Raw genomic sequence first — 27,389 nt, forward strand, 5'->3', positions numbered from 1 at the left:
CCTCAACGCATACAGTTCTGTGCCAGTCGGTCAAAAGCAGGCCAAAAGCATTTGGCGCAAGTCGTGTGCGGCATCTCTTTAACAGTGGTCGTGCTTGTGGTAGTTGTTCTTGTTGTTATTCTATGTAGTTGTCGTTGTCGTTGTTGTTCGGGCGCTTCTTCTGGGACGGCCCAGATAAGTAGGCAACGAGAGTTGTGCAAGAAACGGTCCAAGACAACTTAACTCGATGTCAAGTGGCCGCAGCCACAACTTAAAGTTTCTTTGCTGCGCCTGACTGTTCGCCTCTGTGTGTGTATGTGTGTGTATGTATATCAGTGTATGTGTGTGTCTGTGGTTTGGGTGTCGCTGTGTCTGCGGCTCGCGTGTGCTTGCTTGTTATTGTCTAAGTTTAAGGCTTTAACGCCAGCTCGAGCGTACGATTTTTATGAATGAATTCCATTGCTAAGCGCAAAAGCAGAAGCAAAAGCAACAGCAACAGCAACATCAACGTCAATATCAAAATCGAAGACGACGTCTGTGGCAATTGTGTGATGTGGTCTAAAAGCCAAGGCGTGCCTGGCATATCAATAGCATTGTCGTTGCCATTCTCGCCCACATAGGCATCGAAATCGGCTTCAACATTGGCATCAACAGCAGCAACATCAACATCAACATCAACATTGGTATCAGCTGGTGCTTGTGTTAATGAGCTGCCATCGCGGCAAAGAATTTCGCAGACTCTCTTGGCCAACGTTATGCAAACAATGTTTCGTATTCTATCAATGACAACCCGTGCACAGTCTTAGCCTCAATCGACAGCAAGTTAAGACTTAGAAGATCTTAATGGTTTGCCATAAACGAATGTTTATAGTACTTCGTATGTGGCACAAACAACTCAATTTATGTTCAGGGCTATTGATAAATAAATATAACGAGTTAACAAAGGTCTCAGCTGCTTATTTATGTTACTCACTCTAAAAAAAAACTACACGCTTCATTTGAGTATCATTAAACACATGAAGCGTGCAATTATGTTAATCACATTATGCAAATTTTTAGACAACATTCATAATGCGTGTTCGTATTGCAATTAAAGAATTAATGCGTGAATAAGTAATGTGTTTAACAGTTATTATGCCCAACAACAATTACGCAAAAGGGTCATAATTGTCTTTCAATTTGTGATTGTTAATGGCGTTGATAGATTGAATTTTATGAATAGTATGCAATCATAGCTAAAATTGAATCTATTTACAAAACATTCCTCACTTTCTAGTAATCGAATAATGTTTTATTTGGAACAAAGACAAAGACAAAGGTTATTTAATCTAAAAGTAATTGAACTCATTCAAGTATAAATTGTTTAATTTCTTATTCTTAGAAATGAACAACTATTTATGGAATAGAAAATTCTTTGTTCTACTCCAAATTCAACTGCAATTCGAAACTCCTACAAACTTGACACTGATAATATCAAGCCCTTGTGCTGTCCAACTGCAGCCACAATAGCTTCTCTCGAATTGAATGTGAAAATCCCATAACAAAAGACAACTTTTGTGTGTATGTGCGATTGATTTCAAAAGGCCGAATGCCATTGTTTTGGTAATAAATAGAGCATGAGTCTAACAGACTACGAAATGAATAACAGGTGAATGCTACACATGAAGCCAAGAGTTGATGATGGGTTGACACAAAGCTGGCGAAAGTGTTGACAACTTAGATGAGTAGATCATATGAACAACAGCAGAAACAACAAGAACCATGACATACCTCACTTTGCGTAGTTGTCTTCGTCAGCGTCGCCGTCGCCATGGCTGCCATTAAAGACGACACACGCCAGCCAACTGACGCCTGCTTACATTAAGGAATTCCGTTTCCGGCGTATCGCGTATACGCGCCGTGTTCGGTCTCGGGGTCGCGCTGCCTTAATTGCCGAAATATTTGTGCCGGCATCGACGTTTAAAATTTTTGCAGGCCTCTTTTGCAGCATTCGTCGCGAGACGTGCGGACATTTGAGTTGAAAACTGAAGCGAAAAGAAACGAAACGCAGAGAAAAGAAAACGAAATGAATGCGAAAAGCGTAACGTGAAAATCCTAGTACTTGGAGAGGCACGCACGTGTGTGCCTAGAATTACAAAGCACTTGACTCGCAGCGTAAGTCAAATGGTCAAAAAGGCAGGCCACATCAAGCCGTTTTAATTGCGTCTGGCTAAAAGGATTTACAGCCTCCTCCACGCACACTCTCTCAACACTCTGTGTTCGTGTGCGTTTAAGCTCTTTAGTGCATTGTGCGTGTGCGTGTGCGTTTATGTGTGTTCCTGTGTGTGTGTTCGAGTGCGTGTCACAGACACGCTGAGTACCTGGCTCTCTTCGGCTTAGACCAGACACAAAACCTGCTGCGACAGACCTAAAAGCTGCTTACCACGGACCAAGCTCATCAATAGGCTTCAGCCACGCCCCCCGTTGAACGTCCCGTGCCGCGTGCTGTCTGCCACGTTATGCTGGTAAGTATGCTACAAAATCACAATAGCGTTTGCCATTGCGATTGCGTATACGTCACGTTGCACTCAGCGTGAAATATATATGTGTTCAAACAATTTGTATTCATCGCTTCGTTTTAGCATCAAAGTCGCAACAAAGAAAATTGTCTGCGACTTGACAAAGAGCGAGCGAAATACTCTTTAAATACTTAGTACTTAAAGGGTATGCTGGCATCATAATTATTTTGTTTATTTAAGGCTGAAATTTTTGAAGTGCGTTGCATATTTCATTTCAGTTATTTATCTGCACTTCTTTATCAATTTGGCTTGCGCCAATCACTCAACAGCACCTGAATTATGCAGCACATTTAAATTATGAAAAGCAAAAGCTTTGAGACTCTCTCTCACATGCACACACCACATAAATCACATAAATTGCAGACAGAAAAAAAAAGAAATGAATCGTCTGACGTAACCTCGTTGATGCTGTGCTTCTGCTGTTGATGCTGCTGCTGTTGCTTGTTAGCCAAATAGTCCCGCTTGTTATGACAATGCCGTTACGCCCACTATTGTGAGTCTGCCTCCAGAGTCTTGGAAAATCCACTTGACGTACAAAAAATAAAATGCCGAGCACAGCAAAGTGAGAGGAGACACGCGCAAAATGAAGCGACAAAGTCACACAAAAGTCGTGCTGACAAATTTTTGAACAAATAACAAATGTGCACACCATCTCAACTCAGACCTCCGCTTGACACACGCACACACACACACACTGAGACACACCGAGCCCCAAAGGAAGCGAAGATTTGACAAGAAAACAGATCAAGCGAAAGCTTCAAGTTTCGATAAACTTGAACAAAAGAAAATAGCAACAAACTACTTATATGCGAAGTGGATGAGCAGCGACAGGCATTCATGATGAACTCGTATGTGATTTGCATGTCATTTGGCACTTGGCAAAGTTTTTGAGGAATTTCAAGAATGGGCTCAGCTATTTCTAGCTCAAAATTCAGCTGATAAGATGACATTTTAATTAGCTAATGCTTGTGTATACGCCTCTTAATTAATAAAGGACTTCTAACAAATGAGTTGTAGCTGCGAAAAAGCGAATCTTCTAATGTTTTGCTTTATATATTGCTCAAGTTTGTGTCAAGTATTATCACAGCATAGAAGCTTAGCTAATAAATGAAGTAAGCAACTCTTAAAAACATTGCTTTCTCGCTATCTTTCTCAATTTCTTTGCGTTTAGAGAGCATAACTATATTTCAACTGCTCCAGCTAAACTTTTGCTGTATATATTCATCTCGGACTTTTCAACTTGTCACATGAAGCACATAAATCCACACACAAGCACGCACACAGTAGCATGTGCCTATCAGGCAGGCGACAGCGACAAACTTTGCAACTATTCTCCTTTTTTTTTCTCTACTTATTCTTTTTGTACTCTCCACTTTAGAGCAAGGGGAGGGAAGGGAAGGGAAGGGACGGTCAAAAAGGCAAGCGAAACATTTGTTTTCGCTGCCGTTTACAACTTCCGGGCTGACTTTAACAGCAGGCCTCGACGGCCACTTTTTGTTTAGCCGCCCCGTAAAGTATGCAACAGCATTCATAGAGCTTTAACAAGTTTTGCGGCAAAACAGAGAATAGAGAATAGAGAATACAAAATACGAAGTACTTTCGTGTATTTTGTAGTACAACGGAATTCGCATGGGGACATTCGTACACATATGCTTGAATTTCATTTTCTATGCGCTGGCACATTAAGTCGCTCTTGTAGCTGTCAGTGTTTACGTCTCCGAGATGTGTTGTGTTTGGGGTCGGTGGGCTCTGGCTCATGGTTTGTAACCATTAGACTTGAATATGATACATCTAGTAAAGCATAAGTGTGTGGAAGACTGAAGTAAAATGTCTCCTCACTTCTATTGTGCTTAAGCTCGATGCCATTTGAATTTCTTTTGTCTGTTTGATGGAAATAAGTTCAGCATCGGTTTCAGTTTTCTCATTTGTGTGCAAGCAAACAAAACAAGAACAACAACTTGTAAATAAATAGCTTCAGTTCAACGTTAATCAAATCAGACATGCACAAACATAATGCAAAGCAATATGTCATTGTTCTTCTGCTGAGTGTTGACAACCAGTTGTGTTAAATAGATTAACGACATTCTAGCAAAAGCTTCATTTAAATACTTGACGTATAACAACATATTTTTATACCTCTTTATTAGCATTTTTCTCTTTTCTTCTGCCCATATCAATGCATAATTTCTTGCCAAGCTGATTAGTTGAATTTGTTTTTTAATGCTAAACCAAAACCCCAGTTTTTAACCCTTGCAACTTTACAACTCGTTACGCAAATCAAAGAGGCGCACATAAACCCCATTTCGAGTATTTCAGGGTGAATGCTTTTATATGACCTAAGCCGATTTTACGTAAAATATGCCAACTTTTTTGGTTAAATACCCCGTGGAGTTTTCTTAACGTATACTTGATTTGCTAACTGTGAATTATATAAATATGTTTGATTGAAAGTTGAGTTATTTACAATTTAAGCGTAGGTAGTCATTTAAATTACAAATATTTGATGAGTATTTCATCTCTGAAAACATCCTACAGGGTATTTTCATAGCCTCCCACACAAGAATGTCTCAATTTTCTTTATTTGCTACTGTTCGGCTGCAAACTTTTTTATATTTACATTCATTATTTCTTTGGAATTTTTAACCTTTCTCGTCGTATTTGTGTTTGTTGTGGGTAAACGAATTGAAATGCGTTTATCGCATTTTTTATGATTTTGCAATTTTTTCTGCCTTTTAATGGACCCGCCATAAATTAAACGTTGATCACGATTTTTTTATGCCTCCAAGAGACGAAATATTTATTTTATTTTAATGCGCACATTCACATGGACTTAATAATATTTTTATTTCGTTTGGCACTTCATTTAATAAATGTTTCGCAGGCATTTCACTATATAATTTTGCGTTTAATTAATCCAAGCGCAGAAGTGACATATTTTGAGGTGCTTAATTGAAACGGAATAATTGGCAAATAAATGGTATTTTAATAAAGAAAGCAATTGGTTAACTTATTGGTCAATAAGTGGCTTTTCGATTAATAACATCGATTTGTCAGCACATTTATTTCACACAACACAATTTAGTCCAGTGATTGGCTTCGAACGTAACAATCAATAAGTGTGAAAGGCGCAACCAAAACGCACTCATATGGAAATGCCAATTGGATACTGGGATGGCAACAAATATGGGCGATCAAGTTGAAAGTGTTGCCCCGGGAAAGTGAATCGAATGAACAATTTAAAATGTCTTGCTTATCTATTTGGGAAAAGGGTCATAGGCATATATTTGCCATATAACATTTGGGATTGAATATTTGAAAGTGCAACTCACACAACTCGAATAAACTCGCTGAATATTGAGATGTATTTCACAGTCAACTTAGCACAAGGAGTGACTTATTTATAGTTGAAATTTAATATAGAAATAGACTAAAGAAGTTTGCTTATATAAATTCCTTAGAAAATTAAACTTTTCTTTATCTCTGAATTGAAGTAAAAGTCAACTAAAAGCATTCTCTGATATCATATTGTACTATTTCATTAATATTTTCTGTTGTTTTATATAATTTCCTAACAAAAATCAACTTTTCTTTATCTCTGAAAGCCAACTAAAAGCATTCTCTGATATATTTGACTATTTTATTAATATTTTTTGTTGATTTTTCAAATTTAATAGAGAAATATACTGAAGAAGTTTTTCTATTAAACTCTCAACAAAACTGTGTTTCTGTTTATCTCTGAATTAAAGTAGCGTAGACTAAAAGCTTTCTCTAATTTCATATTTTACTATTTTTATTTTAAATTTAAAATACAAATAGCCGTAAAAAGTTTACTTATTTAATTCTTCCCAAAATTGCGCTTTTCTTTATCTCAAAATTAAAAGAGAAGCCTGACTAAAAGCATTCTCTGATTTCATATTTTACTTTTTCATTAATATTTGCTGTTTTTATTTTTGGCCACTTGCAAGCAAATAATAACAGAAAAGTTTTGCTGGCATCAAATTCAAGTGCAACTAATTGGATGGCCAGCAGTGTATCAGAATTCTTTGACTCACTTATGTGCGTATGTGAGGAGGCGTGTGTGTGGATGTGAGTGTGTGTGTGTGTGAATACCCATACACACGTACGAAAACTTCATCGCTCGCAATCTGCTTTAATGCCATATTAAGGCAACTGAATGGAATTGAATACGAAAAAGCAACACACACACATCGCACACACACACACAGACAAGACACAAATGTGTATGAATATGGGGGAATGCGTAAACAGTTAGCAGGATGACGCGGAGAAGGCAGGAAGCAAGAACGGAAGCACAACAAAATTTTCAAAAATAAAATTGCGCTGTAAACAGACAAAAGAAAAACATGAAGACAAACGTCAGAGCAGAGCGAAAGCAGCAGCTGACAGCGAACAAAACAAAACAGAACAAGACAACACAAAATAAAATAAAATAAAACAAAGCAAAAAGAATACACAAAAAAATTACTGCGGATTTTTACTAGAGTTTTGCATGAATGAGCCAAAAAAAGAAAGAAAAGCAAAGAAAATGTTAGCAGGGGTTGAACTTGGGTCGAGGGGTTGAGGGGCGTTGTGGAGGATTTTCTTTTCTTTAGCCATCTTTATGTCTTTATGCATTTGCCAGTCGCTTGTTTTGCGCTGCTCATTCGCATTTGTTTGCGTCTGTGTGTGTGTGTGCTAATTTATCTTGTCATATATGATTTAATGCAACGCCACACTCGGTTTGCACTTGGCATTTTCTCGCCTTTTTCTTCTTGTTCTGCAATTGTGTCTGGCTTCGCCATTTATGAAGTCACTAAAGGCAGCTACTTTCAATGCACTTCCTTATGGCAACAAATTATCTCAACTAAAATTTGCAACACCAGCAAACAGCAGCCACAGTATCATCATCATTTATGCATCCCTTCCCCTCTCCCCACCGCTCACTCATCCATCATCCTTTGCCATCTTCGTCGTCGTCGTCGTCGAGTGCGCGCCAGCAATTTTGCAATTTAAAGCAAATTTGTTGTGCCAAGTGATAAACGATGCAATTTGTTGTCTTTGAAATGTACTTTCCGATTGCATATTAAATTATAAATATGTAAATGCATCATTTCATTTCATATTTCAATTTTTCTATCAATTTACTCAGATTCTGATAAATGTTTCAAATTTAAATCAACTGCTAAACATTTAACAATTCTTTATAAATTCTTCATATGAAATATTCCAATTCATACTTTTGTTTAACCAGCATTAAATATGCAAATATCACATTTCGTTTGCCCTTAGCATAAATATCAAATATTTAAGCCATAGCTAATTAAAGAGCTTAGCCAAACAAAATTGAAAATGAGCAGTAGAAATTTACATTTGTGTGTTGTAAAAGAATTTATGTGGATAAATACGAATATGAATAAATATTTGATAAATGCGTCCGTCGTCTATGTGTGTTTTGTAAAATTGAAAATACACATGAATTTCACATATTATTATTGATTGCCATTTCGTACTGCGTTAATATATATATGGCAATAATTTGCCTTAATGCCGGTGGCGTATACGCAATGAATGCTCTCTCCAATTGCGAAAGCTTGACAATTGCTGCTGATGAGATGAGAGTGCACAGCAGATGGGTTTTTGGCAATGGGAAAAGTTAAATGGATTTACAGTTTAAATTGCTCATTACCGAATGGTAAAAGTTGTGTGCACGCAAATTAAAGATAATTATTGGTTTTACTGATGGACACAATTTGTTGATGCACAAGAATCGCAACAAATTACGGCCAAAATTTCAAAAAGCAATTAAAGTTAAATACAAATTTATACAAAACAAGTATGAAAGCTACTTGCGACAAAGCTCGACTGTGAAATACCTACTACCCATTTTTAATAAGCTTGTAGTACTGTTATCAGTATTCCTAAAACATAGCTTTTGGTATATTTTTGGTATTTTTTCGATATATTAATTCGGCATACCTTCGAAATAATATCACACAATAAAATATACCAAAAAATATATCAAAATACTACAAATATACCGATTGGTATATTTTGGACCGTGTTAATATACCACAAAAATACTTAAAATATACCGAACGCTAAATTTTATGTACATTGATACAGTACAGTATTAAAATATACCAAAAATATAACAAAATACTACAAATATACCGATTGGTATATTTTGGACCGTGTTAATATACCACAAAAATACTAAAAATATACCGAACGTTACATTTTTGGTATATTGATACAGTGCTACACATAATATACCAGATTGCTAGGCAAAGTAACATTACATTCATTTCCTTGAGGCACAAAGTTATAATACCCTTCTTCCCCATGGGTAGCGGGTATAATGCTGTGCACAACAAAGAACAAACTATAATAAAATTGTGTTTTTATTAGAAATGTTTTGATTGCGAAATTTACCTGTCAACTTCAAACTTTCCAACTTTCTAAAATGTCAACACAATCAATTTGGCTATTCCTTGAAAAGTTTTTGCCAATTCTTGTGGCCGCGTAATTTCTATCAGCCAATTGATTGCTCAGGCTATTGAATAACTCAATTTCAAATTGAAACTAAATTTCACAATGCATTGATTTAATGAGCATTGATAATGAGCACAAATTGCCGCTTGCCAACATTTTTCCATCGTCGTCGTCGTCGTCTTGTCCGGCTGAGAAAGCAGCGCAGCAATTACGAACATTCAGAGAAATTAAGCCCCGGCCCAACGGCGCAAATTAATGAGCCCAAGTCAGTGGGCAGCCAACGGCAGTGATTTATGGCTGCAAAAAAGGGGTCAACACGGGTCCCGGGGAGGACATCACATCCAGGTACATACATTTCTACTGTCCAGCTTGTGGCGCCTCCCGCGGTGCGAGGCTCTCTTGGTTGGTTGGTTGGTTGGTTAAGGTGCCATCGTTATGCTGCTCGTTGGTGGTCACTAATTTGCGTCACGATATTGTGGTTGAGGTTCGCTAAGACGACGCGTCAGGCATGTCATTAAACGCTACTAATTAGCCAGACTAGCCAGCCAAGTAAGACAGAATGCTCTTAAGCAAGCTGCTGAACAGCGTTTTTAATTTGCAAATAAGTGTTTTTAATTAAAAATAAATGCGCAAAGTCGCAAGAAATACAATGCTAAGCAATAACTCAAACAGAAAGCGGAAGCAGCCTCCCAAAATAGAAAGAGAAATGGCAACAATTTAATTTCACGTAACTCTAAACAAAATCAAAACCAGTCCAAAATCAAGCCTAGCCTAAATCGGGACGCCATTTTCCAACAATTACGCAATAAACAAGCAGGACGAGGCTAACAAACAAAAAAAAAACAACGAGGAGAAACGCACAATGAATGAAAACGTAAATGGCGTAACGTAGAAGAAACGGAAGGAATTGGGGGAAGTCTGTAAATATGGCAAAGCGGCAGGCAGCAGGTGGCAGGAGGCAGCTGTGCTTGCCTGCCTTTTAGTCCTTTCATACTGTGTACACATAAAGATGCCTTAAAAGGGTATTATAAGGTTGTGTAAATGCACATACTCCTATTAAACTCGTACGTTATGCCGCACAGCTGAGCTGAACACATTTACGAGCCGATAAAGTATATATTTTGATCGCAATATAACCAAGTCCAAAGATAAGAGCTTACTTGCCAAAATGTGCCAACAACTCGTTAGCTTCTCGAATTTATTATTATTTTTATTATTTTTCGCATTACTTAACTCGGGAAAACTACTCTATTATACAGGGCATATCGAAGTCAAGGACTGTGTTTTAAATTCCATACGCTTGAATTGATTTTTGTGCTAACAACAAGAAAAATATGTGGTTTGCTTGCAAGATTTGTGTACGCCGGAATGACAACTGAAAGCCTGGCTTCAGAGACAGAGAGAGTGAGAGAGAGCAAAAAGTGAATGTTAGAAAACAAATGGGTTAAATGAGAGTTATGCAGACAGCAGGCAGACATTAAAGGATTTCCAAAGTGGAAGCTAGAAATATATATATGCAGATACAACAGGTTCTAGTGTTGCAATTCTAAAGATTACAGCTTTCGAGTCGAGTGACAACTGTAAGCCAAAGAAAATGGAAAACAAAAATTTGGGTCAGGATTTGCCAAAGTGGAAATGAGTGCTGGAATCATTCAAGCAAATATTGTGCTAGCAGATTATTGAAAATGTTGTGCAGCAGATTGCAAATTCCGAGATAGAGCAAAAGGGAAGAACTCATCCATCAATTTACTGCTTGCGTAGTAGTAATGAGAGTTTTCCTCACATCTGCGCCTTTAACTTTCACTTCCTTTCAGTCTACGAGTATTTCTGTGGCTTAATTAACGCACAAAAGCCATGACTGTTTTAGCTGCGGTTTGTTAACATGGAATTAGCACAGCACAGAGAATACAACATAGTATAATGTAGGTGTATTCATGGCAATATCAAAGTCACGCATGCGAGTTCAGTGAACTCATTATAACGGTCGGTAAACCACAAAAACTCAAACACTCTAAGGACGTGGAATATTAATGGGTGACAGGTCATGATGTACGACAGAGACTAAAGCCTTCTACGAAGTATGCCCACAGCACAGCACAGCACAGAAAGAGAGAGAGAGAGACAGAGACGACATAGATACTAAGCCAAAGTGCCGTCAAAAAGTCATAAACTTGTCACACACTTTGTAATCTTCAGCTTGTCCTTCTCCTATTTTCCTCTTCCCCTCACTTGGCTAGCTGCCATCACGTTGCGTATGGAATTTCGCGAAAAAAAATGAAATAAAATTCAGTCAGTCTCAACACTTGAAAGTGCCGCGAAGCGACTCGCAATCTGCATCTTCAGCCATTACGTATACTTGATATATATGCCTTTGGCATATAGTAAGAGTATTTGGAGGCTGTGTATACGAAACAAGTTGGGTATGCAATTCATCAATGCGCACGCGACTCGAATTAATTTGTTCAAAAAACACAAATTCAAGCGGTATTAGAATTTTCTCATTAGCAAAGCGCAACTAACAAGCCAACAACATTGACTGACTTCTCCACTGACTGGCTTTTGGCTAAAATCCCACTGACACTTCCTGTTCGGTGTGTTCGCCATGGCATTTGCTGTTAATTTGCCGTGCAAATTAAAAGTTTTGCGCACAAAAATGCTCTCGCTACCATCTCGCCATCTCGACTCGTGGCCAAAGGGGTAAAAGGATTTCATTTGGTCTCTGTCGCTGTCGATTCGTGCTGCGTAATCCGTTTCAATTTGAATGTAAATGAGTTAACTATGCGACCACTTGGCTAGGTGTGAATTGTGGCAAATCGTGTGGCCAGGTGACACGTGCAACTCGCCAACTAGCGCCAGCAAATGCAAATTATTCATACAACTTCGACATTGGGATTACTCTGATTTCAACAAAATGAAAAAGCTGCGAAACCAGCGCAAATAAAAGTTAGATATAACTTGAAATTTAAACAACGATTGCATAACACTTTAATTTGGTGCAAACTAAATTTATAACACTTTAAAATATTATGCGTATTAGTTAAAGTACTGAAAAGTTTTAGCAAAAATATTTTTCCTTTCCTAGAAGAAAAGAATCTTAGTTATTTGGCATAGCAAATTCAAAAAACTTGAAAATACTTTGAGTTTGTTCTGCTTAAAAACTTAAGAATCAAAAAAGCCAAAAACACTTTTGGTTTTTCAAAATTAAAAATAGCAAAGAGGATTTTAAATAGCGAACTTCGAAATAGCTTAAACTTAACTACAAAATTAATCAATGCTTAACCTTTTACTTTTGTGCCTAGTAATTCGTATATTGCGTATTCTTTAATCGCATTAAAAAACACTTTCCATTTTAAAGAATTTAAAGTAGCAACAAAATAGTGTGTATAACAAACTTACATTCCAAATTGAAATTTTTACATTATTACAAATTTCAACTGCCAACTTTTTTGTGCTAAACAGTCTTTATCTCTTGGCTTCCAGAACTTCTCTACAATTTCCCACATTTAAAAAGAGTGTAAGGCAATGTGCATTAGCAACTGTTGCTGTTGTTGATTCTGTTGTTGTTGCTGCTAAGTTGCAATGACTTTAAAGGATTTTCGTGCTTTCGCAACTTGAGCAATTAAATTTGAAATCACTTTGGCAGTAACACGACTCTGAAATGAGCTGTGGCCTAATGCGCTTTCCTCCGCCCCAAAACAACCCATTCACACACAGTTTTCCAAAGCACACACACATGTGAGGGCTGGAAAGAGGAGAGTGTGTGTGTGTGTGTGTGCGTGTCTGGCAAACAGTTTGCATTGCATTTGACGCAGCGTTTTTTGGGCCACAAAACTTGTTCAACAAGTTTTACGCATAGTTTCACTGTATTTCAATTAGAAAACACACACAGACTTGAAAGCAGCAGCAGCCACAAAACATTTACGGATATGGTCAGCACTTGTTTGTCATGCAGTGCAAAATTGCACAGTTTTGTGTCTGTGAATAGTCAATGAGTGGTAAATATATCCCCAACTTAAAGTCGAGTTACAAAATTATATGTTATAGTATAAGTTTTATTCGCAACCTTGAGAAATGTGTTGGCTGTGTGTTCGTAATAATCAAAACACAACCGTAAATAATCAGAGCGTCCCACATGTCGTATACTTCATCATATAATCCGCTCTTGCCGAAAATAAAAAAGAAAAACGAAAGCAAAAATGCTATGCCAACAATATGGTGCAGAGAAAGACCCAAAATGAAATTAGTTGACAGCCAGATTGTCCCCAAAGGGGACGCAGAAAGAGAGAGAGAGAGAGAGAGCGCACGATAGAGGAGAGAAAGAGTGGGCAGACGCTGAAGTGAAGTGCCTTAGCTGAAGCTTGGAGCTCAACTGGAAATTCAATTAACCCAATTGGTGGACTTTCAACGATGTCTACGAGAGCATGCCACCTACTCGTAGGATTTCCACACACACACACACACACACATTTTCCAGCTCGACACAAAAAATATGCTGCTGCTCTTCCTTACAATAATGAAACCAAAGTGAGACCAAAGCGAAGGCACTGACGCCGCCGTCGCCGCCGCAGCAAGGTCAAAGCGCATTAAAAAGGACTTAGGCTAGGCAACATCACCCAACAAGGCAGCGCAAAAAAAAGGGTTTCTCCTGCTGGCGTTGACCCATAGAAAGTCATGAAAACAGAGCACAACAAATGCCAAAAATGCAATAAAAAATCGCAGCATAAAAGAAACGAAAAACTCAAACCTACAAAAAAAATGGACATGGACAAAAAAACGGAAATTTGTGCGCATAATTAAATTTGCCTGTCCGAGTGAGTGTCTGTGTGTGAGTGTGTGTGTGTGTGTGAGTGCGTGAAATATGCGCTGGAGCCGCAGCTCAAATGCGAGACTATTTGTAGATCTGTTTGGCAGCCATAGAAATGTAATTGAAAATGTTTATGGTCCCTCAACAACAACGAGCAGCAGCAGCCGCAGGCGGAAAAACTCGACTGGTCAAATTTATGCCCAGGCTTTTTCAACTACAAATTTGCCTGCATAAATTTTCAAACTCGTACTTTGCTCCACTTTTTTTTTGTGCCAACTAAGTGCCATTGTGTGTGTGTGTGTGTGCGTACGCAGTTGTGTGTGTGTAAGTGATGTGTGTTCCGAGTTAAGTTAAGTTGTCAAGCGGCCAAACTGAAGATGTTGATTTGCGAAAATATAGAGATAGATACTCACAAAGTTTTTGTAAGCCAACTTCTCTATTGCAGGATTGCATCGTTTTGTGGAAATATTTTCTGAGAATTTCTTGTTGCCCAAAATGTCAGCACATTTAACATCTTGTGACTTTCGACATGTTGAAATGTTCAAGATATAGATTTACATGCCAGCAACATGCATGTTGAAAATGTTTTTATGCAGATTTGATTATTTTTACAGTGTTATCAGTTTTGCAAGCAAGCTTTTAAAATTAAATAAATATTTTCATTACATTCACAAACAGATTTTATGAATGCAAAAAACAAATAACTGTCAAAAGGCAGAAACGAGCAATTAAATTGGATTATTTTTATTAAATAAAATAATCACGACTTGATTCAATTTTGGAAAGTTGAATGTTCTGATTTCTTAAATTTAAAACGAGTTCCGATTTTAAGTAAAGTTGTAAAAATTATATTATTATTAATTAAATTATTATTATTTATTAAATTATATTATATATTGTATGGCAAAAAAGACCTCCTACAATAGGGTCTTAGATGCTTAAGCTAACAACCTATGGTATATTTTGAATGTACTTCAATGTCGATATAACAAATATCACTTTTGGTATAATTTAATATTATTTTGTATATATTTAATGTAGTGCAATGTCGATATACCAAATACAGTATTCGGTATATTTTAGTATTTTTCAGTATATTTTTGGTATATTTTTAGAATATGGTATCTCTTTTTTTAAATTGAACTAGGAAAGACTGTCAAAAAAACTTAATTATTAAATAATTCGCAACTAAACGTTCTGATTTCTTAAATCAAACAAAAAATTCTGTTTTTAAGTTAATTAAAATGTAATAACTTTTAGAATTAAAGTAACCTTTATACATAGTTTTCATGCTATATTTCCATCTCTTATTTGACCATCTTTCTATGCAAAAAGGAATCGATAAAAATTGTATTCAAATCTAGCATACATCGATCTGTTTAGCAGCACAAATTGGCAGGCACTCAGTGTATGCTGTGTGAATCTTCCTTTTACTTTATTACCTTGACAAGATTTAAGTGCCAAGCAGCTCGATTCGAGTGCTCAAACGTCGCTAAGTAGGCAACATCAAGCTGCCAGCAAGAGTTATACTATAGTATGTATATACTATCTATATATATATATTTATATGTGAGTAAAGCGTCTGCAGAGTTGACGCACAGGGAACAGGTAAGCAAGGCTTTGAGCTTAACGCAAATCAAATAAAATGCGAATAAAAATGAGAAGTGGCAAAAGCTCGAAAATTTTTCGTATACTCGAATATGCAAATTGCTTTTAGCTCTGATTTTTGGTCCACATAAAACGCGTGCCCAGCAGCAAGCTTAATGCAGGTGTAACTGTGCTCACTTACACACATACTTACATAAGTATTTATAGAAGTACTCATATATATATACGATATCGTTGAGTGTCTGAAGCCCCATGTGCCGCCATAGGCTTTGCTGTCACTCGTAAGTTTTATGCCCGCAAGTGTTTTTCATTAAAATATTTCTCTCGTACTCTCTCATAAACATGCTCGAAATTTTATATATGTAAATTAATATATATGTATGTATGTGTGCCGCATGTATATATTCCTTTGGTTATAGAAATGATGATATTATGCGCAGATTTTCTGCTGAAATCTGCTTTACTCGAGACACTGTTCCTCTTTCCCTCTCTTTCTCTCTACTTCTCTTTCGCTTTCTCTTCTCTCTCTCTTTGGCCATCAACAAGGGAGGCGTATTTTATTTTTATTTTCTATATTTTTGGCTGAATTTTAATGATGAATGCCGCAGCGACAAGCACCAAAAGTTCTTAATTTAAATGTGCGTCGCTTGCTCGCTCGCTCTGTGTGTATGTGTGTGTGTGTGTGTGTTTGTGTGTGGCAAAGTGTCTCTGTATGGGCAATGTTTTTGTGCGCCTAAAACATTTACATAAATTCGTGCAAATAATGTAATGTAAATTATTAAAAATAAAAAAATTCCATTCATTGCGTTTTTTTTTTTCAAAATTAAATTTACCAGCGATGCTGAAAGCAAAAGGAAATAAAGGAAGAAAAAAACGAATGATAAATGCGCTATGAATGCGCTGAATGAAGCATTTTAATTAGCTTAAGCAATAAGTAAAAAAATATTTGTAAACAAAACGGCATAAAAGAACTTCTGAAGCATATGTTTCTAATCACAAAATTCTTTGTAGTATTCATTGAATTTGTCTGCATAAAAGAATTAACTTTAAGAACTGAATAGAGGAATATTTTTTCTAGTTTGTAATGCGGAAATAAATAATTTATTTTTACAAAAGCATTTACCTTTAAATAAATGCAGAGACGAATATTATTCTTAGTTTGTAATGCCTGAAGCAAATGACCGAATATCAAATAACTAGAAAATCTACTTTTTTATAGCCTTCAATATCTGAATATAAATGAATACAATAGACAGAAAGGAATATTTGTTATAAATAGTAATGCCTGAGCAAATGACCGAATAAATGTCCAATAACCTAAGAACTTATTTGTACTAACATCTAAATATAAATAAATTCCATAAAGAGCAGAAGCATATTGAAAAAAATAATAATAATGCCAGAAGCAAATGCCAGATCTTCCAACAAACTTAGAAATTTGAAGTGCGCACAAAAGTATGCTATGATTTTGTGAAATGAGTATTTTAATCAGCAGATTTAACTAAAGTGCCTCTTATTTGTATGCAAAGGCAGTTTAAGCATATTTACAAACAAAACATGCTCACTACATTTGGTCTGGCGTGATTTAAGCCAAGGTCAAAAGAAAACTCATTAGTGTCGATTGACATTTACGGCAATCAAAAGCACAAACACATGTACACAATTCCAAGCACTTAGACTATAATAAAAACAACAACAAAAACTATAACAAAAACAAAAAACAACAACAAAATACGAAGAAAAAACAATCAACAAACTGAGAACAACAACAAAACTAACGACACAACTTTTTGAATACAATTACAACACTCAACGGCAAATCGGATGAACACATTGCCTGCCCTGAAAAAGTAGTAAGTATGAATGTAAGTACATGTGTGGTATGTACAACACACACACACACACACATAGACATGAACATGCGTTCATTCTTACATACAAATAAGAAATTTGTGGCAACGATTTCAAGTTCATGTTGTGCTTTTGCCGCTTGCGACTAATTTTTGCACAAACAAAAAACGCCCACACACTCACACACACACTCACACTTTCACACATCGCCGAAGAGAGAAAGACATCAACAACACAGGACCAACAGCTGTAACGGTAATAAACAACAAGCCGTAACAATAACAACAACAACAAGAGGAACAGCAGCGAGGCCAACATTGAAATTTCTTTCTTTGCCCGACGTCGTGTGTTGCGCAAGAGATTTTTGTCGCCAAAACAAAAAATAAAACTTGTAGACGGAGAGTCAGAAGAGAAAAGAACTGCAGAAACGCAAAAGACAAAAGCGCAAGTCTTGCATGTTGCGATTGTGAGTCAGAGAAACACAGAGAGAAGTCACAGTATCTGAATTGCCAGGTGTAAAAAAGGTGCACAAAATATTTCGGTTGAAAGCATTAATAAAAAAGTTTCTGCAACACAATATATTAAAGAAACTTTAGTGCGAATTACCGGTAAAATATACCAAAAATACTAAAATATACCAAAGGCTATATTTGGTATATTGATGTAGTACTACATTCAAAACCATTCTACATATTTCAATGAATGCGATTGAAAAGTCTTGAAAAAAAAATTTATTTACACAATAAATAAATACACACCACAAAAACTACATAATTCAACTTGCTTAAATTCTCGGAAAATTCTTTAAATTAAAACGAATATCAATCATGTTTATATTAACTTCAAAAAACAATACAATTCGCATTGTAGGTGCATAAATTTATTTTGCATATTACTCTAAAAAATAAGCAAATAATCAAATCGAGTTGATTTATTTAAATTGTACATAAATTTGAATTATATTTCTGCAAATGAAATCCAAATTTATTCTGTTTTAGAAGCATGCCACATCCAATTAGAATACCTATCACAGACTTTGTAATTATTACAACATTCTGTTGCCCAATCGAAAAACTTGATTATTCATACACACACAGCTCTTCTGCTCAAGTTGTTAAAATTAAAAGCAACCTTCGTTCATATATTTTGCCGTCTTGCACGAACAACTTTCATTATCTTTTCGCGAAGGAAAACCAATCAAGCTAAAATTTCCAGCTAAAGGAAAATCTTTACCCCTCAGCCCATAAACTACGAGGGCTGCTATTTAAGTTTCTGGCCTAGGTCACTTCTAGCCATATTATGACCAATTGGCTATTTCCCAAAGAAAGTTTGGACTTTTATCGATAAAAGCTCCATACTACTTTTTCATGTGCGACCACGTTTGATATCGATAAACGATTAATCAAAAACTTACCTCGGCAGAAAAATCGAATTAACTCGTTAACACTTTCGAGCAATAATTTTTCACAACTTTCGACTTGGATTATTACGACAAGAGTGCACCGATGAACTTAAATCTTTATAACGCGATGAAGTGCCATCCTATAGCTTTGTGAAATACTGGTTTAATGGATTCTATCGTGGCCGATGCTCGCTGGAAGACGAAGGTTGTGAAGGTCGTCAAAAAACAGACGTTGTGCCAGAAAACATTGATGCCGTGCGTGAACTGATAATGCTAGATCGTCATGTGACATATCGTTAGATAGAGGCATCCTTTGACATTCCTTCCACCAGAATACATTCGATATTGCATAAACACCTGGTCGTAAAAAAGGATTGTTCTCGTTGGATCCCGCACAATTTGACAATTGCTCAAAAAAAGGCTTGTGTGGATTGGTTTCAAAGAAATTTTGGAAAAATACATTCCCTGTGCTTCAAAAGACATTTATAAGATAGTCACAGGTGACGAATCATGGATATATGGTTATGAGCCCAAAACAAAACAGCAATCGACCGTGTGGGTCTTTGAAGACGAGCCAAATCCAACGAACCTTGTTCGTGGAGGAAGCACGATTCAGCAAATGGTCTCCTGTTTCTTCGGTAAAACTGGTCATGTGGCGACTGTTTCGCTTGAGCAATGTAGGACGGTCAATTCTGAGTGGTACACCATAATTTGTAAGCCTGAAGTCCTTGTAAAAATTCGAAAAACGAACAAGAAAAGATGGATCATTCCGCACCATGACAACGCGAACTCTCACACACCAGCGCCTTTTTTTGTGGTCAAAACGTGGAATTCATGGGTCATCCGCCGTACAGCCCTGACTTGGGACCCAATGACTTCTTTTTATACCCGCACATCATCGAAAAAAGGCGTGGTCATCGATTTTCGATGTCAGAAGATGCTATTAAAGCGTTCAAAAACCATGTTTTGGAGGTGCCTCAATCAGAGTGGAAAAAGTGCTTCGACAATTGATTTGAGGGGATTCAAAAGTATATAAATCTTGCTGGAGAATACTGTGACAAACAATAAATCCATTTTTTTTTATAAATATTCGCATTTTCATTATTAGGCCAGAAATATAAATAGCAACCCTCGTAAAACCACAATCAACAGCGGAATGCCTGAAGCGACAGTTTGGTTAGCCACACTCGACGCACAAATTCGAAACTTTCTTCATACAATTTAAATTGAAATTAATGAGCAAGGGGTAGGGGGAAGGCGAAGACAGACAACATTGTGAATGGGTTACTGCGAGTGGGGTAGGAGTAAAAGCCTCACTGCTTCACTATTCAACCTCAACCTTAACCCAATCCGCATTTGAAAGACTTTCGGCATATAAAAGGAACCCAAAATAAAAGCTTTCGCTGCGTTAGTTCATGTGAAAATGTTGATAAACGCAGCAAATGCGGTACTTAGTCAAATATTTATTCTAAGAAAATGGAAAAACGTGCTCGCAAGGATCTCTCGGCAATGCCCCCAGACGTCAGCATCAGCTTCAGCTCCAACGCCTTAAGTCAAAGTCAAAGACGAAGCTGCTGCGTTGTCGTGATATGTTTCTAGTTGAGCTCAATTAGTGTCCCAGCCTTGAGGCTGGCTTACCCCCCGAAAAACGCACATGTCTCTTCCTCTCTCTTTTTGCTGCTCCGCCCAATCTAGCACGTAACAATTTATGCAAGAGCTACCCCAACCGAAAAAAGAGGAGAAATATGGAAGCAAAAGAAAACTCCAATCATTTGTCAACGTAACCAGAGCAACCATGTAATTGAGTTATTACACCCACAGTCAACGCCTTGCGACGACGACGCGTGCTATTTCCATAGCGAAGCCAACACATAAAATAGGCAAGAGGCAACTTTTGGAGGAGATGCGAACAACGACCAGTGAATACGCTACATTAGGCAAAGAAAGTATAAATTTGTTCAGGAATATGCTAATAATTAAACATATTATTTAACCCTTATCTTAGCGTTTTCTTCTATTACGATTAGTTTGAAAAGTATATTGGAAATATCTTGATTTAAGACCTTTTCGATCTTACAAAAAAAATCTTGAAAAAATATCTTTGGGTTGAATAAAAAAAATTAAGGCTGACTATCTAGAATTTCTGTAGAATATCAATCTATATTTAAGAATAAACCGTCTTGGTGGAACATTAATAAATAAATTCATCTTTTTTTTCATCTTCTTTCATCTTTTATTGCTTTCTTAAACTATTTCTTCCCCCACAAAATGTCAGTACAATCAATAAATATGCTAATCACATTAAACTCGAATGTGCAACAGAAAGTAATAAGTATTTTTGCCACAAGCATTATTTTGTTGGATTAAGAAATTAGTTTACAAAATTTCCTGGAATCATTTGCTAGCAAAATAAACAACTTTAACTCCGAAAGTAATTAAAATACATTTTATTAAAATTCATAGGAAATGTTTTGCTGAAAATCATATAATTACTGCCAGCAACTAAACTAATCGAAAGCAATTCACTTTTAATTGCCACAAAATTGTAGTGGAACATAAAATGCAAATGGGTAAAATGAAGTGTCAATTAAAGTCATGCATATTTTTAAATTATATATGCTATGCACTCTATATATATAAATATTGTAGTTGGCAAGCTTGAAGCCAAGTGTGAGCACTTTAGAGAGATCTTTGTCAGAGTTTGTGCCCCAACTTGAAGCATAAACAAACTAACCGGCAGCTCTATTCCGAAGAGCCAAAGCCGTTCATATCCTTATGCCATTCATGGCATATGGTAAATAAAACACAAATACACAAACACACACACACAGACAGACACAGAGACAGAGACACAGATGGAGACGTAGACACTTGGAAGCATACAGAGGCACCTAACAGGCCCTTGATAAGTGTAGGTCTGAGTGGCAGTTCCTTCCCCGGGCACCGGCCACCACTTACCGCACATTGTTAGTTCCTCTGAAGATGCCGCCGAACTCAGACCACAAGCCTGTCAGGCCTCAAATTGTGTGTGTGCGAGTGTGTGTGTGCACTAAAGATGCTCCAGATAGACACATACATACAAAGACCATCTACTATGTGTGTGTGTGTGTCAATATGTAAATAAGCGAGAAAACAAGTGGTTATAAATTTACAAGGATGCCTGCTACCCAAACGAGACACATTGCGTATACGCCATCGAGGCCAAAAGCCGTCAACCAAGAGCAAATCCTCACGCATGTCTGCGTGAGTCTATAGACGAATGTGTGTGTGTGTGTGTGTGTGTGGTTGGCTATACCTTAATAATAATGCCCTTAAGAAAGGACGCGCGCCACAATAACAAAAATAGGCAGCGACAGCAACAACAAGAGCAAAAAATTGAGTTAAATAAAATAAATGAACGTAAACATGGCACAAAAACGAGATGGGAAAGTGTGCCAAAGACCGATGAGGTGTGCACAAATGAATATATGAGAGAGAGAGAGAGAGAGAGAGAGAGAGAGTGAGACAACACCAACTATTAAGTACAGCAAAAGCAGCTCGAGGCTCGAGTCCAGCCGCCTGCTTTCGAAATGATCTCGCTCTCCTCTCCTCTCGTCTCCTCTTCGCACTTGGATTCGTTTTATGTGTGCTTTTATTACACGCATCCTTGGAAAGTTTTTAATATATTTATTTATATATATACTATAAGCGTGCCACTGTCGACATCGTCAATGTTGTTGTTTATCGCTGTAGCTGTAGCTTCTCGACTCTGCTCTGCTCTGCTCTCCTCTGGCTGCTATTGTTGTTGCTCTCCTTGGCCCAATCCCGTTGACTAGTTACGGCTTTATTACGCTCCTCATAAAATGTCATAAAATTAAAAGCAATTTTGCTGTTGGCAATGCTTTTCCGTTTTTCCCATTTCGGCAAGTAACTAGCTTTCGCTCATGGCAATACAATCAACAACGAGTATTTTCCTCTCCTCCCTTCTCTTCCTCTCGGTGACATTAACAGTTATTAAAATTCTGAAAATGGTTTTAAAAGGGCTTTAAAGGTCAACTACAACGCAAAGGCATTTGCTATTTCTCCAATCAAGAAATTGATTATACATTTATGTTAAATTTCTGACTTTCCTAATGGCAACAGCAACAGCAAGCAAGCAAGCCCATAAATCAGCGTAAAGCTCTTTTGGTTAAGGGCAACAAAAAGGTCTTCAAGATTTGCCTGCAATTTAACTCAATTATGCCGTCAGAGGCTCGATGGCATTTTGTTTGCCATAAAATACCCTTTTATCGTTGAGCTTATATGCTTTAGAAATGTGATGGCAAATCACTTTAAGTCGATTGTCATTTATGCTTGCTAAATAAAGTGCTGGAATTTTGCTTAAAAAGCGTTCGAAATTCAAGTAGAACGTCACATTTGGTAATTAAATGTTTTTAACACATTTGCTACATTTCATTTAATGATTTTAAAAAGTTTAGTAAATATTCTTCCATTTAAATTTTTCATGACAAATTCATACCAAATTTGTATCTAATTTTAATGCGATTTTCGATAGACTAAATATCTATTAATTCTTTTATTGAAGCAATTAAAAAAAAATACAATGAAATGTATTTAAAATTTGTTCAAATATTCTATCATTTTTATCATTGATGCCAATTAGTCTGGCTAAGTTTTCACATAAATCTATTTATCACATTTTGTCAATTTTTCTATCATTTCTATTCTTAATGCAAATTAGTCTGACTAAGTTTTCACATAAATTCAATTTCAACAAAATTAATAATTAAATACTTTTAAAAAGTATTTCATATTTTCCATCTATATGCTTTAGAAATGTGATGGCAAATCACTTAAAGTCGATTGTCATTTATGCTTGCTAAATAAAGTGCTGGAATTTTGCTTAAATACCGTTTGAAAATATTTTCCGAAATGCAATTAAAATGTCAAGTTTGTTAATTAAATGTTTTTAACACGTTTGTCAAATTTAAGTTAACGATTTTAAAAAGTTCGTCTAATTTTATATTATATCTATTTTTGCTGAGAATTATTCAGGTCAAATTCCAACCAAAATTTTATCAAATTTCAATCCAATTTTTGACAGATTATAAATCAATTAAAAATAATACAATAAAATGTATTTAAAATTTTTGCTAAAATGTTCTATCATTTTGATTATTGATGCAAATTAGTCGGGCTTCGAGTTCACATAAATGTATTTTAAAAATTTGGTCAAACTTTCTATCATTTTTATTAATAATCCAAATTAGTGCAGCAAAGTTTTCACATAAATACAATACCATTAATAATTAAATACATTTAAAAAGTATTTCATATTTTTCATCATTTCTCTTTGAGAAATGATTAATGAAAATAATTCATCTCGCATATTCACATAAATAATTAAATGTTTTTAAAAATGAGAATTATTCAAGCCAGAATTTGCACATAATAAATAAATAAATACGCTTCAATCAAATCCCATTTTTGATGGCTGTCATAAGACATTATAAGTCTATTAATTCTGTTATTGAAACCTCACTTTCGACATGCTCGAACAACAATATGGCAAACAGCAACAACCCAGAGCTGATGCCTGGACTCAGCTGCAGACTTGTACAACAGACTTTTCAGCTGTTGTGCCCCTCGTTTAACCTTCACACTTTTGACAATTGGCCTACAATAACAACAACAACCAAACTCAGGAGGGAAGAAAGAGAACAAAGGTAGCACGTGTTAGCCAAATTCGCTGGCATTTTCATTGTACGGCAATTTGCGTGGCATTCGTGGCCCCATCGAAGGCAGATTATTTATGTTGGCCCATTGACAACACAACAGAGTGATCAATCATTTCCGGGCAATCGAATGAAGATGACAATGCCCCGGCATAAGGTGCGCTCTCTCTCTCTCTCTCTCCGCAGACGGCCAAATTTAATATCGAAATGAAAGTTTAGATTGGCGCCATTGCTGATGAATTGAAATATTGCCGCACGAATGCGTTGCGCAGGTAATCAAGCATGAAGTAGGCACAAAAACAACACAGAGAGAAAGACTGGAAGAGGATGCGAGAGAGGTTCTAAGAATAGATAGGAAAAAAAAAAAGAATGTCGCTTGAACTTTGCGCTTTAAACTTTAAGATAGATAGATGGAAGGCGTGGCAGTTTACAAAGTTGTGTAATCAAAAGTTGGGAACAATTATCAAAGTGCGATTTCTTGAAAAACAATTTCCCCAAAAAAAAACGGGAAACAGGAAAAGGAAAGCAAACAATTTGCATGTGGCAAGCGGCACCCTAGGGTATATTTATCTGAAAAATTAGAATACCCGTCCACCATCCGTTGGCTACAGGATATGAAAATTGTAAAGCAATCGAGGCGCAACGAACGCAAATAAAGTCAAAGAGTTGCGACTGTGTGTGTTGGTGTGTATTTTGGTGTGTGCCTGACAACAACAACAAAAACAAGGAAAAATGTATACGAAATATTTATTTAGGCGCAATCAATTTTATGGCAATTCAGTTTTTATAGCAACAAAGAGCAAGTCGCTGGCTGCTGTTGCTGCTGCTGCCGAAAGGCAAGTCTTGTAAGCCAAATTTGCGCCTTGAATTATGCAGAGCTTGGCATTTAACCGTGTGTGTGTGTGAGTAGATGTGGGAGTGTATGTGTTTAAGTGTTTCCTCTGTCCGTATGTGTGTGTGTGTGGGTGCTTAAACGTGCATGAAAACGCTGTCAGCCAGGAGAAAAAAGCAGCAACAGCGACGTCGACGTCGAAGGCGGCATGCAGTCGGCAAAGCGTGCGTGACAGATTGTCTCTGTATGGGTGTGTGTATAGGTTATGTTTGCACATGTGTGCCGTTCGTTGTCTGTGTGTGTGTGTGTTCGGGGGCGTGTGCGAGCTGAACTTTTAAACTAATTTGAAATTTTAATTTAATTAATTTGTATGCGCATTATTGAATGAACGAATGTAAACGTTGACTCCGCATCGATCGTGTGTTTGTGTGTTTATGTTTGTGCTTGTGTGTGTGTGTGCGACAAAACAATGGCTCACAAAAGTATGCTATGATAACCGGCAGCTGTCGAAAAGCTATTCAGCAAAAACACAGCACAGTGCATTGCTATTAATTAATTTATCATTTAATGGCATCATTTTATGGGCATTCTTTTGTTTTGTAAATAAATGAAAACAAGCTCTGCAGTGCAATATTAATGCAATTCTTTCTCTCTCTCTCTCTCTCTCTCTTTTTTCTCCTGCAGCCAACTGCAATTTGCCAGCGATAGCAACACAATTATGACAAACATTATTAACTACAACAGCTGCAGCAATAACAACAACAATAACTACAACAAGAAGAGCATCAGGAATACTCGTAATAATAATAATAATAATAACAGTTGCGGCCAACAGCGACGGCTGCAAAATGTAAACGGCGAGTGGAGGACTCGGCAACTGGGTCCGTGAAACTCTGCAGCAAAAGCAAAGTTAAAAGGCAACCAAGAAGATTCCAAGACTAGCAACAACAACTACAACAATAACAAAAACAACAACAACAACAACCGCAGCAACAAACAAAATACGCAACATAAATGAAGTTAACAATCTGTCAAATTGCTAAATTATTTCTGCTGTTGACAGCCTTCTTCTTTCTCAATTCCCACAACGTCTCCTCCACATTCACCACCAACAGCAGCAACAGTACCATCTCCGCCATCAACAGCAGCAGCAACAACAATAGCAACAACTACAAAAACAGTTTCACGGAGCCAGTTCCATTGCTTGTCCGGCAGACCACAACGCAAGCTGGCAAAGTGCTCAAGACAACGGCAAATGCAACTGCAATAGCAACAGCAACAGTAACAGCAACGGCAACAGCTGCTGCCACGCATACTTTCCCCACAGCAACAGCAACAACTACGTTTAGCAGCAATTCAATTTTGAGCAGAACAACAACAACAACAGGAAAACAACAACAACCATCACGTAATGCGCGAGAATTTGAACGTCAGGCACGTCAACAGCAAAAGCCCACAGCACAGCAGCAGCCACAACGACAACCACGTCAACGTCGACAACAGCAGCAACAACAGCAACAACAACAACAGCAACAACAGCAACAAAAACGCGACGCGTCCGCTGCAGCTTTGGCGGCACAACGTGTGGCCGTTTTAATACCATCATCATTGCACATTGATATGATGCATGTGCAACAGGGCTTTCAGTATTTCCTCGACTTTTTCCAAGTGCATTTATCTAACGCCACTGTCGATTTTCTACACGATGTTGGTAAGTACATGTAACATACACGGAGAGAAAAACAAAGTTCTAAATTCCAAAAATTCTAAACAGTTCATCAAAAACAAAAAATCTTTAAAAAGAAAAGATTCCTGAAATTTTAGTTGCAAATAGATGGAAATTGTAAGTTTTTAAAGAAATATTTTGAACAGAAAAAAAAACAAATACTTTCTAGGAGCTCAGTTGGTTTGGTATGTTTTTCACTCTATAGTATATTTTGAATGAAGTAGTATATTCAAATAACAACTATACCCTTTGGTATTTTTTGGTATATTAATTTGTTGCATTTAGTACTATATCAATATAACAAATAAAAATAAAAATAAAATATACCAAATTACCTCAATAATACCAAATCTTCTGCATATATTTGGTATTATTGAGGTAATTTGGTATATTTAATTTTTATTTTTATTTGGTATATTGATA

At 36.7% G+C, this 27,389-nt stretch overlaps 1 protein-coding gene and 1 long non-coding RNA gene across 3 annotated transcripts in view; both read left to right on the top strand.

Annotated features, from left to right (window-relative positions):
- Positions 1-26,008, top strand: LOC127566012 (uncharacterized). Of its 2 annotated transcripts, none has more exons than XR_007955351.1 (3): positions 1-99; positions 1,954-2,483; positions 25,925-26,008. It is a non-coding gene; the product is annotated as an uncharacterized LOC127566012 (long non-coding RNA). The 2 variants fall into 2 exon arrangements; XR_007955352.1 differs by having other exon boundaries at positions 14-111.
- LOC117574267 (uncharacterized) overlaps positions 26,006-27,389 on the top strand; it is a 44,302-nt gene continuing 42,918 nt past the window's right edge. Inside the window, exon 1 of the mRNA XM_034258007.2 lies at positions 26,006-26,951. Within this exon, the coding sequence (XP_034113898.1) occupies positions 26,255-26,951 (697 nt within the window). The 5' untranslated portion in view covers positions 26,006-26,254. The remainder of the gene's footprint in view (positions 26,952-27,389) is intronic.

This window comes from Drosophila albomicans, chromosome 2R (genome assembly GCF_009650485.2).
Source record: "Drosophila albomicans strain 15112-1751.03 chromosome 2R, ASM965048v2, whole genome shotgun sequence".
In the NCBI taxonomy this organism is placed as follows: Eukaryota; Metazoa; Arthropoda; class Insecta; order Diptera; family Drosophilidae; genus Drosophila; species Drosophila albomicans.